Source organism: Balaenoptera musculus, chromosome 10 (assembly GCF_009873245.2).
Source record: "Balaenoptera musculus isolate JJ_BM4_2016_0621 chromosome 10, mBalMus1.pri.v3, whole genome shotgun sequence".
NCBI lineage: Eukaryota > Metazoa > Chordata > Mammalia > Artiodactyla > Balaenopteridae > Balaenoptera > Balaenoptera musculus.
The window spans coordinates 5,596,268-5,612,677 of NC_045794.1; the positions used below are offsets into that span (position 1 = coordinate 5,596,268).

General features: G+C 52.3%; 1 protein-coding gene across 3 annotated transcripts in view; it reads right to left on the bottom strand.

The window, feature by feature from the left end:
- The window catches only part of ANO2 (anoctamin 2), a 344,349-nt gene that overhangs the window by 220,322 nt on the left and 107,617 nt on the right, over window positions 1–16,410 (bottom strand). For all 3 annotated transcript variants that reach the window (XM_036865660.1, XM_036865658.1, XM_036865659.1), the window contains 3 exons: window positions 14,694–14,749; window positions 13,530–13,571; window positions 7,422–7,486 (listed from right to left, as the gene is read on the bottom strand). In XM_036865660.1, the coding sequence (XP_036721555.1) occupies window positions 7,422–7,486; window positions 13,530–13,571; window positions 14,694–14,749 (163 nt within the window). The remainder of the gene's footprint in view (window positions 1–7,421; window positions 7,487–13,529; window positions 13,572–14,693; window positions 14,750–16,410) is intronic.

Genomic DNA, 16,410 nt, shown 5'->3' on the forward strand with positions numbered 1-16,410 from the left:
CTTGTGGCTTCGGGACGCTCCTATCTCCCTGAGCTCAGTACCCCACCCCCTCACCCCTGTTAACATGGAGGTAAGAACATCCACTTGGCAGGGTCGCTAGGAGGCACAGAGCACACACACGCAACGTGAATACAATGCACTGATTTACAATTTAAAAAAAAACACAGTCTTGAAGTGAGAGAGTGGCATGGACATATATACACTACCAAATGTAAAACAGATAGCTAGTGGGAAGCAGCCGCATAGCACAGGGAGATCAGCTCAGTGCTTTGTGACCACCTAGAGGGGTGGGATAGGGAGGGTGGGAGGGAGACGCAAGAGGGAGGGGATATGGGGATATATGTATACGTACAGCTGATACACTTTGTTATACAGCAGAAACTAACACACCATTGTAAAGCAATTATACTCCAATAAAGATGTTAAAAAAAGTCTTATGATTATACAATATTTGTCAAGACAAACTAAACAACTATATAAAATTCTGCTAGTTTAGGGAACAGTATAACTTCCCGCAGGGAGCAGATAAATAACAACTCTACCTAACCAGACCTGTGTCCATCACCACGCTCTTTGCACAACTATACCGTAATCCTCGCAATAATACTGTGGGGCAGGTAGGACAGGTGTTATGATCCCCATTTCATAGATGAGGAAACGGAGGCTTGAGAGAGAACGGCTTGCCCCAGTATTACATCACTCGGAATCAAGGCTGGGGCCAAAACCGAGTTCTTCTCACCCTTACCCACTGCTCTCAGTCTAGAGGCCTGTCCCTGGGCAGGTGCCTCGGGGTTTGATAAACACGTGGACAGCCATTCTATCCATCTTCTAAGTTAACAAGTGCAGCCTCACTCCGTCTCCACTGCTTCCTAGAGTAGGAGCTCTTCTTTGTTTAAGTCTGTCTTCGTACGGCTGCCTCTCCACATCTTTGATCACGTTTCTTTTCCTTCCCTGAAACAGTTCTAGCCTGGCTGGTTTTTCTCTAGGCAGGATAACCTGACTTGGACACATGAGGTTTTGCCATGATTTGGTAAATCCCTAAGTCATGTGATCCTAAAATGTTTTCTGAGATTTTCAGGGGTCTGTGGGTGCTGCCATGCATCAACGGATGTTTCCAGAAACAGTCAGAGTCACCCCCAAAAATCTCTGCCCGAGGCACAGCTGATAGCCCTGAGCCCCCTCATCACAGATGACTGGTCTGGGGGTCAGCTTCCCCCCACCCCCATGATCTTTTCTATACCCTGTTTTTCTATAGCCTCACAGTTCCTCTTTGAAAATTTTCTCCATCAGTCTGTCCCTCCATTTCCCAGAAAAGCCGCGTGGTCATCTACATGCTTGGGGATTTGACTTTGAGCTTGAGCTCCTTGAGAATGGGGTCATGCTTCATTCATCTCTACCCCCCAGCACCAGTGTTTCACATGTGGTCAGTGCAAACAGGTGTCAGCTTAACTATACCAGGTGAGGTGTGCGTGCAGGAGGGCCCTGCTCTGACTTTGCCAGGCCAGTGGGTGCCAAAGAGGACCATCACGATGATGCAGCTGTTTGAAGAGCCCGCGTTACAGGAGGACACACAGCGAGGCCAGGCGTGTTATGCGTGCAGAACTGTTAGGGACACAAGAGCTATTTTCAACTAATTAAAGGCTGGCCTACACAATAGGATGCTCTTGTTCAGAACAGGACTGAAACAGAGGGAAATCAGCAGAGCTCTTGCTCTGGCTCCATGACCATTTCTAGTGGCTAAAAATGTCCAGCAGACAAACAAGCTGCCCCCGAGGCCAAGCGTCTCCCCCATTACAAGAAAAATCATGCAGAGGCTGGGCATTTGCTCGATCAATATGCAGGGAGAGGAAGTCTCCAATTCCCCATTCCATGGCCGGGCACTGAGGTCAGCCAGCCTCTAAGCTCCTCCCACCTCTGTGATGCCACGGTTTGGTCCCAGCGGTTCTGGATAACTGAGAGTTTACTGCACACAAGGTCCAAGGGGATAGGAAATTACAGCTTTGTCACATATTTTCAGGCTAATATCAGCTTCTCTCCCCCTCGGGAAATTGGACGTGACATAAGGGAGTCAAGGAGGCAGTGAGCTGGTAAACCAGACCCTCAGCCCGTCCCAGCTCTGGCCGTGCAACCCTGGGCGGCCATGGGGGTACGCGTGCAGCTTCCTGGTGCCATGGGAGCCACCAAGTACCATACGGCTGATACTCCAGGAAGGAAGATTCAGTTTGATCTGAACCAGGAGCCACCAGCTGTGGAAGGCAGGGAGGCCACCCTCAGGGGACCAGGACGGCCTTTGGGTGCAGCCTCGGACTAGAGCTGGGGGCACCGTATTCAATTCCTGGTCCACTGGCAGCCCCAGGCCGACTCCTCTCCTCTAGAGGGTGCAGACCTGGAGGGGAGTGGCACTCTGCAGGGAGCGGGGAGAGAAAGGAGAGTGGGACATCTCACATTTTATGAACAGCCTGACTTATTTCCCAGTCTGTAAAATGGGCCAGAATATAACAGCACGGAACATCATTATCCCTGTTTCTGCCTCGCCTCAACCAGCTACTGCCGATTTTTCTCTGTCTACTATGTTCCTACACCCTCAGAGGTAAAGGAAAAATCTTCTTCAGGCCCATGAGACATGACTTCTTTCCAGCCGGCATAATGTTTCCCTGCTAAATCCAAGGCTTCAAAGGTTGAGACCTGCAGATACCAAGGTGCTAGCCCCACACGTCACCTCTCCTTGGCTTCCTCTCTTGGGTCCAGCCTCATCTCCTCCCAACCCTGGATGCTCTGCTAACTTACAGGTCAGAGCCAGGGACACGGGCCAGGTTGGCACAGAGTCCATGCAGGTGAGCGAGATCTGCAAGTCAAGTTCTTGACTTGACCTCTCCCAACTGACAGTCAGGAGGGACCTGGCTTTGGGGCACTGTGATTTCTGGCCATCGATACCAGGCTCAACAACAAGTCCATATTCGGGGCAGCCCAGGCTGGTGACAAAGACACATTCAGGACCTTTAACCTCAGCCTTTCAGAAAGCAATGTTTCCAATTCCAGCACCACCTCTTCTAGGAAGTCTTCCCTTATTCTGCTAGTAGCAAGCACTCGCCATCTGTTGTCCCAACCTATCATGTTAGTGCTTCTATGACAGTCCTGAAAAGCCCTCAATCCATCCTGCCTCCCATGGGTCTGTCTCCCTACGTGACTGCTGGCTCCGTAAGGACACAAACTCCGCCCTACGTCTCGCTGTGTCTCCAGAGACTGGCTCACTGTGAGCATCAGTAAATGTTTATTGCACTGAGCTGAACGGCCTTCATAAATCCCACGGAAGGATCAAGGAGGAGGCAGCAGGGCTCAGGAAATAACTCACCACAGGTTGATCAACATTTTTTCCTCTCCGTTCCCTCCCCCAAACCAGCTGCAGCCGGTCCTTGCTGAGCCTGGCCTGCTGAGAAGCCTCCTAAGAAAGAACGTGGCTTCCTCCATCTCCCTCCTGGAGGGATGTGCATGCGTCACGTTTCAGGAGGCTAGAAGTGGGGCTCAGAGACACACAGGGATGGACCAAACCACGCAACCTTCTAGTGGCCTTTCTGGGGAATTCTGGCAAGAACAAGCACCTCTGCCCTTTATCAGGAGGAGGAAAAGCCAATTCCTGTGATGCCCAGGTCCCGGATGGGCTCTCCATCCAGGTGGGGCTGGAGAGGGCTGGAAGTCTAGGATGGTAGAGACGTGTAGCAAGAGGCACAGTGCCACTCTTGCTGTCCACAGATGATGCCCAAAGGCTCTTGAGATGGCACAGATACCACTGTCAGGTCATTGAGGAAGCAGGACATTTCTGAGAGGACTCCAGACCTGCCACAGGGATGGGTTTCACGCCCAGAGCCTAATCTTAGGAAGCCTCCCTCGTGAAATGGCATCCCTGAAAGGGGAGGGAACGAGGAAGAACCATTTACGCCTCTCTAAACCGCAACCCCGATTTGACACAGGGGATGTTGCCCGTGTACGACGCCCTTGGCCCGTTCCCCAAAGCCCACAGCTACACATCCCCTGAGCCCGGTGGACTTCTGGGCCCCTCTCCTCCACATGCTGTCATAGTTAGGCAGCGGCAGATGCTTTAAAATACAATTTTGTATCTCAACTTCAGCAAAGTATGGTTAGTAGCTAAATCTAACTCAGATGTTCAAAGCCTACGGTTTTATCTCATCCATATCAAAACCTCCCAGCTAAGAAAATCTGCCCGTGAGCAGATACTCATTTTAGTGAAAAGACAGGGCAGGGCGCTGACTAATATGGGATCACCCCTGTACAAATCCAAAAGGCCCAGCCTCCCGGGTTCCCCAGAAAATAAAGGCCATTTCCCTCCTGGGATGTCAGGGAGTTAACCCAGGGCAGTGCAGGCAGAAATCTACCCCTCCGCCTGCAGGGACACTCATGTGGCCCCAAGGGACTAGTAGGGCCATTTCCCTCCAGCTAAAACATCATTTCCCCCACTGGCTCCAACACAAACCTTGTTTCTTCCAGGGCACAAGTGCTTCGGGCTAGGAGTTCCCAGAAGATTCTTCTGTGAGGGGGGGGTCGCTACTGGATACCTCCCTGGGGGGCTTCCCAGGCAACTCACATTCACACACACACACACACACACACACACTCCACTCAGGCCTGCAGGCCCCGAGGTTTCTAGAACAAGGCTAGGACTCAGGGTGGAGCGCTCTGCTGGGCTGGGGGCCCCATCAGCAATCTCACAGTGCAGCCTGCTGGGCACGGATGCCCATGCAGCTGGGGGGGGAGGGGGCGCGGGGTGCAGGGAAGGGGCATCTTGCTCCCCCTCTGTCCACTTTACACACCTGGGAAAGGAGCCTCGAACCCTAAATCTCAAGCTTAGGCTTGAAGGGTTGCGGAAGGGGAAGGGTAGCTTTACATGCCAACGGATCTCCCACCCCGCTGGGCTCTCAGCTGCTCCGTGCTTTCAACTGTTCCAAACCACGGGCACCGGGAGAGGAACAGCGCCCGGTGCTGCCCATGAGGAGCTGGGGGCCCAAGGCGACGGGCGGGCAATACCTCTGCTGGGCCTTCGCAGGAGTTACCTTCAGCTCCGACAGGACGCCCCTGCCTCTGCGGATGCTTCAGCACTGACCACACGGGTGCAGTCCCTACGTGAGCACCAAGAGGGCGCCGTTCACAGGCATGAGCTGCGACGGAACCACAGGGTCAGGGCGGCCTCAGGCTGGGCCCTGTGGGCCACTAGGTCCCGAGAGGTGAAGGCAGGAAGGATGGAGAAGAAGGGGCAGCAGAGAGAAGTGGCGCTGAAGACACACCCACAGGAGCTGGTGTCAGAGCGGGGACTGGCCGATGGTGGAGAGGAAGGAGGTGACGTGGACACACGAGTTTAGGCGCAGCCGGCTGAGCGCGGGGAGCTCTCCCCACACCCTCCCCCCCAGCTTCCTCTCCAGCTGCCTGCTCCTGGCTGCCCTGCCTCTGCTACCCACCTATGCCCCCAACGCCTCTGTCCCTTCCCTCTCTCCCCACTACAGTCCCCTCGTCTCTCTCCAGCAGAGTAAGTTCCTTACCCCTCCGGGTAGGCCACAGTCCCCCACTACAGCCCCCATACTACCCGTGCCCCATCCCCTCCCCTCCAGCCAGTGTCTGAAAGATGCCCGAGGCTCCAGGCGCGTCCGAGCCCCACATCCAGGCCACTGGCATCGTGCAGCAGGTGTGGAAGCGCCCGAGCCCTCTGACCCAAGCGGCAGTGGACAGCCCCCAGCCCCACAGCACACCGCGCCCGTCTGGACAGCTTTGGGCTCTGTGTCCTCGGGGACCGCCAGACCCCAGAGCCACGATCTGCTCCGAAGGCACCTCTTCCCCCGCAGGTGAGGCTGAAACGGAGTGCACGCGGGAGCCGTCGCCCACTTAGCTGGCGGCCGGTCACCTGAAGTCTCCGGAGGAAAACATGGGGCTCTCCGGGAGGGAGAATTTTTATTTTCCGGCATCATATTTTTTCAAAAGGAGTGAGTAGTTGGAGAAAACAGGCGACAGCGTGGGTGGCCACCAGAGAGGCAGAGGGGACGATCAAAGCTCACCAGGCACGGAGGAAGCAGCCCTGGTGTGGCCCAGAGAACAGACTAGGTGGCCGCACCTCACAAAAGGCCGCCAGGGGACGGGAGGTGCAGGGTGAGGGGGCCTCGGTCACCGGCATTTGTGGCCCCGCTCCCCGACCCCAGCCCCTCGGCTAACGGTCTTCAGCTGGAGCAAACACCTGCTGTCCAACTGAGCTCCCAGTTCCCTGGGAGGGCCGTCCCATCTCTGCGTGGGAGGTGAGGCTGCCCAAACTGTGACTCCCAGGCTGCTGTCTTCTTCCAAGAAGAAGCTGGAACCCCTCCCTCTGGACTCGATCCTTCTGGCGGCCACCCCTCTCGCGGTCCCAGCCCAGGGCGAGCAGCCAGGAGCGCTCTCTGAGTCTGCTGGCTGATGAACTAGCTCACTAAAGTGACCCACGGGTGACTGAGTGGCAGCGAGTCCGCTACGTCAGGCACAGGGCCGAGGGTGCCCATAGTTTCCAAATAAGCGTGCTCTATCAAATTTGCCCCGTAGAGCCCTAGCTCAGGCTCCCAGTTTCGGAAAACCAGGATGCCGAAGACCAAGGAGGGGACGTGACTTGACCAGAGCAACAATCACCCCTAGTGGCCAAGCCTGGGCAAGACCCCAGTCTCCAGACCCCACTCAGCCCAGTGGTCCCCCACTGCACAGGGGTCCTTCCAACATGCCAGCTGGGAAAGAGGTGGGGTTTCAACAGCCCGCGGAGTTCCTAGAGCCCTCAACCCACTTGAGGCTAGTCAGACCTACTGCCTTCTAGAAAGCTCTTTCAAAAAGCTTTTCACCCATGTTCTGTAGAAACTGGGGAAATTCCCAAGGCAACAGGACATCATTTTAGGAGCAGCGCTGAAGGCAGAGGTTTAGGACGCAGTTCTCGTCTCCCTTCCAATTTTTTGGAGAAGCCATAAAAAGCCTGCATTTCCACGCAGACCAGCTGGCTTAGCCCTTATATGATGTGCCGGGTCTTCCCTTCTCTTGGTCAATATTGTGGCCACTTGGGAATGACCCAAGGATCTGCTTCACCCACGTTCTTCTCTAGGCAAATTTGAGGGACGATAATAAAAGAGAGAACTCTACTCACTCCTCTCCCCACAAGAGCAGGCAGGGAGAGACCACAGTGCTGAAGACCCCAAGATGCAAGTCACGGAACATCCGTCTACATTACCTGCTGCCCCACAGCTGGCACTGCCCTCCCCCACCCAGGAGCTGGCTCCCCACCTGTAGGACACAGAGCAGGGGCATCACAGCCTAGGACACCAAGCCCTCTGCTCGGCCAACACACTTCCAGGAGCCAAGGCAGCTGGCAGACACCTTTTGGGTCCTCCCAAGAGTCCCCTCCCACATCTTACCTGATGAGGTCAATAGGTTGAAACTTATAAAACACCCTATAGCGCGCCCATTCTTGATACAGCAGCTAAACAAAAAAAAACAGGGAACCAGATTAGAGGTGAAGCAGGCAACTATTCACCTTTTTTTATTCAGCTTAGCAAGTCAACATTTGACACACATCCCTCCCCACCAAACCCATCCTGGCAAGTCAAAATTGAATCCCCAAAGCCCAGCTTCCAGAATTCTCATGAGATATCCACAGGGAGACTCCAAAGGCAGGAGGCTGTAGAAGCTGACTTCTCCTCCCCAAATAATAAAGGTGATCTTCATCACACTCTGGGTGTGCTGCACCTACCAAGCAAAACCCCTCGCTCTTCACTCCCTCGCCTTGCTGAGTCCAGCCAGATGAGCCCTGGCGTTCATTTATTCACTCGTTTAATAAGTACTGACTGAATATCCACCTTGTGCCAGGCCCTGTCCAGACACTGGATAAAGCAGTAAACCAGACAAAGTCACTGCCATCATGGAGCTTACCCCTTGTGTGCAGAGACAAATATTAACTTATAAATGCCATGGAGAAACATAAAGCAAGGTAGGGAGTAAAATATGACGAGGGGGGTAGGGTGCTATTTTAGATAGGATGACAAGGGAACACCATTTACAATAGCCAAGACACGGAAACAACCTAAATATCCATCGGTGGAGGAATGGATAAAGAAGATGTGGTACATATATACAATGGAACATTACTCAGCCATAAAAAAGAACAAAATAATGCCATTTTGCAGGGACATGGATGGACCTAGACATTGTCACACTGAGTGAAGTAAGTCAGACAGAGAAAGACAAATATATGATATCACTTATATGTGGAATCTAAAAAAATGGTACAAATGAACTCATTTACAAAACAGAAATAGAGTCACAGATGCAGAAAGCAAACTTACGGTTACCAAGGGGGAAAGGGGGGAGGGATAAACTGGGAGGTTGGGATTGACATATACACACTACTATATATAAAATAGATAACTAATAAGAGCCCACTGTATAGCACAGGGAACTCTACTCAATACTCTGTAATGACCTATACAGGAAAAGAATCTAAAAAAGAGTGGATATGTGTATATGTATAACAGATTCACTTTGCTGTACACCTGAAACTAACACAACATTGTAACTCAACTATACTCCAATAAAATTTTTTTTAAAAAGGTAAAAAATAAAAAAACAAAATAAATTAATTTAAAAAATAAAGTAATTATTGATAGGTATGTAAAAAAAAAAAGGATGGCAAGGGAGGGCCTCTCTGAGGAGGTGACATTTGGGCTGAGACCTGAAGGAAGTGGGGGGGTTATGTTTCAGCTAGAAGAACACTCCTTCTGTGCCAAGGCCTAGAGGAAAGGGCATGTCCTAGGATGAAGAGGGAAGCCGGAAGGCTGGGGCTGAACAAGGGGAGAATTTTGGGACATAACCCCAGTTAGAAAGGACTGGGGTGGCCCTATCAGTCAGGGGCTTGTGGGCCATGCAAAGACCTTTGGACTTTGAAGGAAGCCATTAGGAGGTTGGCAGCAGCGGGGTCGGTAGTGGGGATATGATCTAGTACTGTTAAGAGTGTAGACGGCTCACTCTGGCTGCTGCAGGGGGAACAGAGTGAGAGCTGGTATAGGAGTAGGGGAGCTACTGTAATGGTCCAGGGGAGGGGTGACGGTGGCCTGTACCACAGAGGCAGTGGGACAAGCAGTGAGAAGGGGTTTATTCGGCTTGTATTTTAAAGGTAGAGTCAATAAGATTTACTGTTGGATTGGATGTGGGGTGAGAGAAAATGAGAACGAAGACTGAGCAATCAAGTAGATGGTGATTTTATTCACTGAAATGGGGAAGAACAGGCTAGGGAGGGGAACCAAGAGTTCCATTTGGGAGGTGTTTGTTGGAGATGCCATGTAGATGTCCACGTGGGGATACAGAGTGAGCAGCTGAATCTAAAAGTCTGGAGTTCAAAGGAGAGTCCAGAGTCAGAGAAGACATGATTTGTAAAATCATCAAGTTACGGATCCAACTGTCAAAGAGGGAGAGGTAGAGAAGAGGCGTGACGCCTGGGCCCTGGGTGCTCCGCCGTTCAGAGGTCAAGGGGATACTGAAGAACAGCAGAAGAGGCAGAGGAACAGTGGTGACATGGCACAGAACTAGAAGTGGGTGGTGTCCTGGAGGCCAAGGGACCATGGGATTCCAAGGGAAGAAGGTGAGCATCTGGGTCAAATACGGCTGATGGGTCAGGCTGGATGAGAACCAAGAAGTGACCCTGGACCCAGTGACCCATGGTTGATCTTGACAAGAGTGGTTCCAGACGGGCCAGATGGACACAGAAGAGGAGATCACCAAGGCAACCCCTGGAAGAGCTGGAGCTCCAGGGTGGCAAACCCGGGAGGTGATGCGACAATGCCTGCACACCACCCGTGTGGCTCTGCCGGGCCAGCTCGCACAGCCCTGCAGGGGAGGGAGGGTGCTGTAGACCCTTCCCCGTCTCTACAAATGTTTAATCACACAGTTCGAGACCAGGTGGATCGGGCTAAGCCCCAGGTTACAGGGTCCCGGGACAGACCAGCAGTCAGCAGGGATGAGGCTGTGTGCGCCAAGTGCAAGAGGACAACCAGAGTGACTTGCAACAGTCCCTTTAACCCTGCAGAGTCTAGAACCTTCTAATGAGCTCCTAGCAAATACACTCTCTCCCTCAGAGTTACGCCATGTCCTCTTCACCTACCGGCCAAGCCTGCAAACAGAGTCAGGAGGCTCTGCAGCTCCTTCTCATAGAGCCTTATTTCGGAGGCCTCGGACGTAATTCCAAGCATGTGGGTCTGACCCCAAACCTTTAGGGCAGGAAGCAACAAGGGGACCACACCACCTGATGGATCAGAGCATACAAGAGGCCAGGTCGGCTTCCTAGGGTCACATCTGACAGTGGGTCAGTTGGTTTAAGTATTTCATGAGACTATGAAGAACCCAACTGTTAAAACCATCTGCAATGCCAGAGAACGGCAAAATGCATGAGACTCGGGGCCCTCCCTGAGGCCACAAGCTCCTCAGAGAGCAGCTGGACCTGGGACAGACAGAAAGACGCCAGCTGTAGCCGGCTTAGAGGCATTGATGGGACACGGTGGACCAGGATGGGAGAGGACGGAATTCTATCCCCGGATCCTGCAATGACCTGTTGGATTTTTTGGCAGGTCACTTCCCCGTTAGTAAAATGGGAGTTGTGCAGGATGGGAAAACTAGTCCTCAAGTGAAACCAAGAAGAAAGGTACCTTTCCCGTCAGAAAGACAAGACTGACTTTTTAACTGCCCACTAGAGAAGATAATCATCTGCAAAAGCTGGAAAATTCAGGACCAAGGGTTTAGAAACCGCTAAAGTTTCTAAACTTTAAGATGAGTATCTTCCAGCCTGTGCTTTGGGTTCCCTGTAAGTGGGCAGGGAAGCCACGGGGAGCTGGTGGGACTCAGTCAGCCCTTGGAAGATGGTGACAGTCCCTCCCCTGGGATGCCTGAGAAAAGCAGGTAAGTCTGGCGGACGTGGAATGAGGTGGCTGCTGGCAGTGGGAGGGGCCCATCCACACCGTGGCAGCCCAGCTCTCTAGAAAGGCAAGAAACCCCTGCTCTCCAGAGGGAGGGAGCCTCTCGTGAATTACCCTCTGGGAGGGGGTTGAGTCTTCGAGACTGCAGGCTGCACTAGGCGAGCTGCAGGGAAGGAGATCGCTCTCCGCCTATGAGGCATATCCCCAGAACAGCCACAAATCGCAGGGAAGAAGGAGGCGAACCCCAGGTACGGGCAGGATGGGTGGATCACCCCTAAAGGCCCCCAGAGGGGTGATCTCCCATCAGTTCTCAACCCTTCTCCACCTCCTCCAGCACCAAATTCAAGGGTTCTCCCTTGCACCCCACCAAAATCCTTCCCGCAGCCCTCTGGAAGAACACTAGACTATTACAATGTAACACATACGAATAAACGTGCTGCACATATTCAGAGATTTCGGCTGGTTCTTCCAAGATACCTTTTAGGGCCCACCCATATGCCTCTGAAGCTCTAGGAAGGAAGCCAGCACGGCAGTGAGAGGTCCCCTTGCCATACATCAAAGACCGTGTCCACCTGGTGGTAGCACTGGCTAGAATTTGGACACCAGCGTTTTAGTCCTGACGGGACAGTCATATCATGGACATTGGAACCAGTCTCCTTGCCGTGCTGGGTATCCGTTTCCCAAGCCAAATGGACAGAAAAAAGCTTTCACTCTCACTCCTGGTTTCTCTTATCTCCCATCACAGCAAACTTTATTTCCCTAACCATGACCCTGGCAGAGGAAAATAAGGAGGCCAGGACTGACTGGCAAACCCGAGGAAAAGCCACAGGAAATGGGTTGCTTGTCTTCCCAAGACACTTGTCCACCTTCACCGAGCAACCACCGAGATGCAGCTCCGTCCTGGCTGGTCCCCCTCTGCCTGCCAGACTCTACCCAGCCCATCCCCTGGGGTGCGCACTGGGAGGGGGTAGTAGTGGCCTAAGCAAAACAATTCCTGGGAGGGAGACATTCTGTTAAAAGGCTTTATTGTTAACAATAATATAATATCACTCCAGGCAAAGGTACACGTATTTTGGATAGTCTACAATTTGCTTCTCTCTGCCTCTGTGCAGGTAAATGGGGTGGGGGGGGCTGGCTGATTTCTCCCAGGAGTACTGTGTGTTCCTGATCTCTCTGGAATGTTCCTGTAAAGTGTTCTACCTTGAGGGGCTGAGGGTTACCACCCAGCCAGCAGGAGGTCTCTTAGGTGGGCAGTAGGTGGTGATCACTCTTTAAAGGGGAGTAATGTGAAAAGAAAAAGTAGGAGGACAGAAAATGGCTGGGGCCAGGGAGGTGAGATGTGGGGAGAAAGGCTTCCTCCTTTTCCTTTAAATTTGATCCGGGACTTTTCAGGAAATTAAACACCACTGAGACTATTAGCATCAGATAGAAAACAGATGAGGTTAAAACATGGAAAAACTACAGCAGATTCCCTGGGCAGGCAGAGCAGGGGACATATGTAAGCAATCACAGCAGTATTTCTGGAAAAGACCTTTTTATGTTTTTAATACTTAACACTTCATAACAGGGACTAATAGGCTGGATAAAAAGAAGGCTGCTCAAAAGCAACTTGGGGGATGAATGACTTTCCAGACAGCAGAGCCGGGGCGGGGAGAGGGGGTACGCGGGCTTCTATTCCTCATCCCGCCCACCCTCCTCTGTTCACCAGAGTTGCTGAAGGCTGGGGAACCTGGGTGGGAGATGGCATGAGGGGGTGATGGCCAGACGGACAGCCCCCACTAGAGAGGCTGGGTGATGCTCAAAGCATCATGCCGTGGCGGGAAGGGTGGTACCCATGCTCCTAGAGTACCAGCAAACAGAAGAAACGGGATCTAGATGGAGGGCTGGGGACAAGAGCTGTCCAGGCAGGAGCTGTGACTGGCATAGGGGGGAATCCTCCAAAGGGACCCCTTTCCCTCCCTTAAATATAACCTATTTCTAGCTGCCCGGAATACGCAGCAGGTTTCCCATCTATCATTTGGGAATGGCTGTACCCCACCTGTCTGCCTCGACGGAGAGGATAAGAATCACTTAAGGGTGACCCTCCCCAAACAAGCCATAACGGCATGGATGCTGGTATCTTTTTAGCAGGAACACTAGATTTGAGGGTCAGAGGGGCACCAGCCCCTTCTCTGTTTATGGTAGCAGTGTTCTCATGGGCAAGGTGCACAATCGTTCTGTGCCTCAGTTTCCCCATCTATCAATGAAGGGATGTGGATGCTCAGTGTTTCTCAGCCGAAGCTCTCTTGTCATCAGGGGCAGGGATACTGCCTGTGTGTGTGACTGTGGGATGTATTTCAGGATGGCTGGCATCACCAGTCCACCAGGCACTAAATGCCAGTAGCACCCCCATACACAGTCACGTCAACGACCAGAAATGCCCTCATACTTCCAAATGCCTGGGGACAGGGAACTGTGGAAGAACGGCTGGAGATAGATAAGCAGTAAATAGAGCACCCAGGACACGTCTACGCAGCCCCCCACCCCTGCATGGTCCTCGAGCACAGCAGCAGGCTGGCTTACCTTTCTGTCATTCACATCATCCCCTGGACTATCACATTCACCCTGTAGGAGGAGAAGGCCAATGGAATGATCAAAAACAGAGAAAGGGTTTTCTTTTCAATTTTCTAACGTTATCCCTTTCTTTCATTCCCATTTAAGGAAGGTCAAGGGCATGACATGTAAGGAGACACCGGTCCGCTTCCTTGGTCACCAGCACCTGCTGTGTTTCCTGTGGGCAGCTTCTCACCCAGGGCGGCTCCCCTTACAGGCCTCAGAGACCCCCCTGCACCTCCTCACAGCAAATGCAACAGCAGAGCCCGACCTGGAAACGGACTAGCACATCAGGAAAACCCCCCTGCGCCCTGGCCATACCCGGCAGAACCTCAATTCCCGTGTGCCCACAGCAAGGTTGCTGGCGAGGAGAAAAGGTCACCTGGGAAACTCCTGTGGGCACTCAGGGGTCCCCACCCCAGGGGTCTCATTTGGTACCGCTGTGGGGTAGATGCTAAAGCGACCGATGGGGTGGACAGGGCAGCCTGGGGGCACCGAGTTCACGGGCCAGTTCAGTTCCTCACGAATCATCTTGAAGAATATCACTGCATTATGTTATAGGAAGTTTATAACATTACTCTCAGCCAAGAAAAGCTTTAATTACAGTCTCTCTGTTTTCTTAACCAAACAACAGTATAAGGGATTTTGAGAGACATCCTTAAAAAATGTCAAGATAGAAAAAAGATCTGACACTTAATACATCCTCGCATAGAATGAGGAATTTCACATCCACACAAAGCTATCACATATAAAATATCACTTTCAGTCATTTGAGGGCCTGACGGTCCAGCCTGCGTTATTATCCGGGTCTGGGACTTGCACTCCCCGCTATCCACCCACCTTCCCCATCTCCCTTTAACCCTCCACACGCCCTATCTGTCTTCTCACACTTTCCCCAAAATCAAGGCAGGGAGTGCGGGGAAGCCCAGACAAAAACCAGTTCGTTCTGCCATCGGGGAAATAACAGAAACAGTTTGAGACAACAGGCAAAAACCAACTGGGGATTATTTTCATTCACAAGTGGTCCGGAGCCAGCCCAGGTGGTTCGTCATTCCCTCCTGCCTCCCTGCCCGTATATCCACCACCATGTCGCCTGCAGTGTTCACCCTTTTGACTGATGGAGGTGGTACTCACGTCGTGCAGGGGGTAGGCAGCCTCGTAGATATTATTTGCTATCAGAGAATTAATACCTGCAGAAGAAGGAAGATGAAAACGGTAACTGTAGGGCAGGGGTTTCTCAACTTGACCTTGGTCTTCTGATAAATATTAATTCCCCCAGCCCCACCTCTCAGCTGAGAACCCCTACCCCTCCAGATCCTCCCAGTCGAGAAGTTCCTTTCGGGCTTGACTTCTTAGTATAAGAACAGTATTTTTTCATTTCCCAAATGCAAAGTTATGATTAAATAGCAGATACGCTCTCTCAAATGTCACGTCTGTCCTGTCCTCATACACTCAGATCCCTCTGGTCCCGGAACCCTCACCACCACCTCCTCCATGGCCACAGCTGTGCGCTGAGAATATCTGTGTTCAGTGACCGGCATAGGAATGACCACAGGGATTACTGTAATTATAATCAATAAACATGTCCGTCAGAGCATCCCACCGCCCTTCATCTCAACTCATTTCTGGCCCCTCCCTGTTCCTTCACAAGGCAGCGTGCATTATGGTCCACGACTGACCTGCCTGGACCCTTAGATCCCTAGGGCAGTGGTTCTCAAAGTGTGACCTGGGGAACCCCGGGTGTCCCCATGACCCTTTCAGGGGGCTCATAAGGTCAGACTATTTTTATAATAGTACTAAGACACTGTCTGCTTTTACACTCCTATTCTCTCACGAGCCTACAGCAGAGTTTTGTGACCTGTGATGACATCACCCCTGGACAGCTAATGGAATGTGGGCTTGTGTATCCTTGTGCTTTAAACTTTTCTCGATTTTAACTTCAAATATAATAAATATTGATCAATATAATCCACCTAGATGAAAGCCCTGTAGGCGCTCTCGATAATTTTTAAAAGTGTAAAGAGGTCCTGAGACCACAAAGTTGGAAAACCGCGTAACAGGGGATCCATTTTTTTTTAACCCCGACAGTATTGCACAGCACCGGGCACACACACAGCAGACCCTACTAAATAGATGTTATGTGAAGGAGCGGCTCCGTCCCTGTAACTCCAATACACTCACCACAGAGAAGCTCATGTTCAGCACGGAGCCACTATTATTCCCTCATTTCCTTCATGTTTGGATTCAGAGACTATAACGTGCCCTGTACGTTCTGTCACTCAGGACAGTCTGCCCTGGGTTGCTGGCTCCCAGATGGAAGGGATCATATCTCATCAGCTTCGAGGACCCTGCCATGCGGGGATGCGGGGATGCACATTCAGTGGGGGGCAGTGGGGCGGCAGGGGGCGGGGTCTCTGATACACAGTGATTTCCCTTGTCTCAAGCACGCTTTCTGCCCTGAACCATTCTTTCCGGAGACACTGTAGACCGTAGTGTGAAGAGGAGAAATTCGATTTTGGAGGGAAACACGCATGACGTCCAAATGCTAAGTAATCTGCATCTGCACACGACTCTGGAGAGACGGCCAGGCCGCGTGACAAAGCCAGACGACAGTGACTCGTCAAAATTCATGGTTTTCCACCTCCCGCACACAGTCGGGGCCCCACCGCGTGCTCGGAGCCTCAGAGGTTCTCAAACAATCCTCCTCCCTCCATCAGCCTCCTCTTCCTCAAATCATGCCCCTATTTGCCTGGGATGCCGAACGGCTGGCCAGGGGCCCACGTGGGAGCAGAGGCCCTCAGGAGGCTGCAGGGGCGCCTGGCAGAAGCGGCCACTCTTCCAGTGAGTTGAG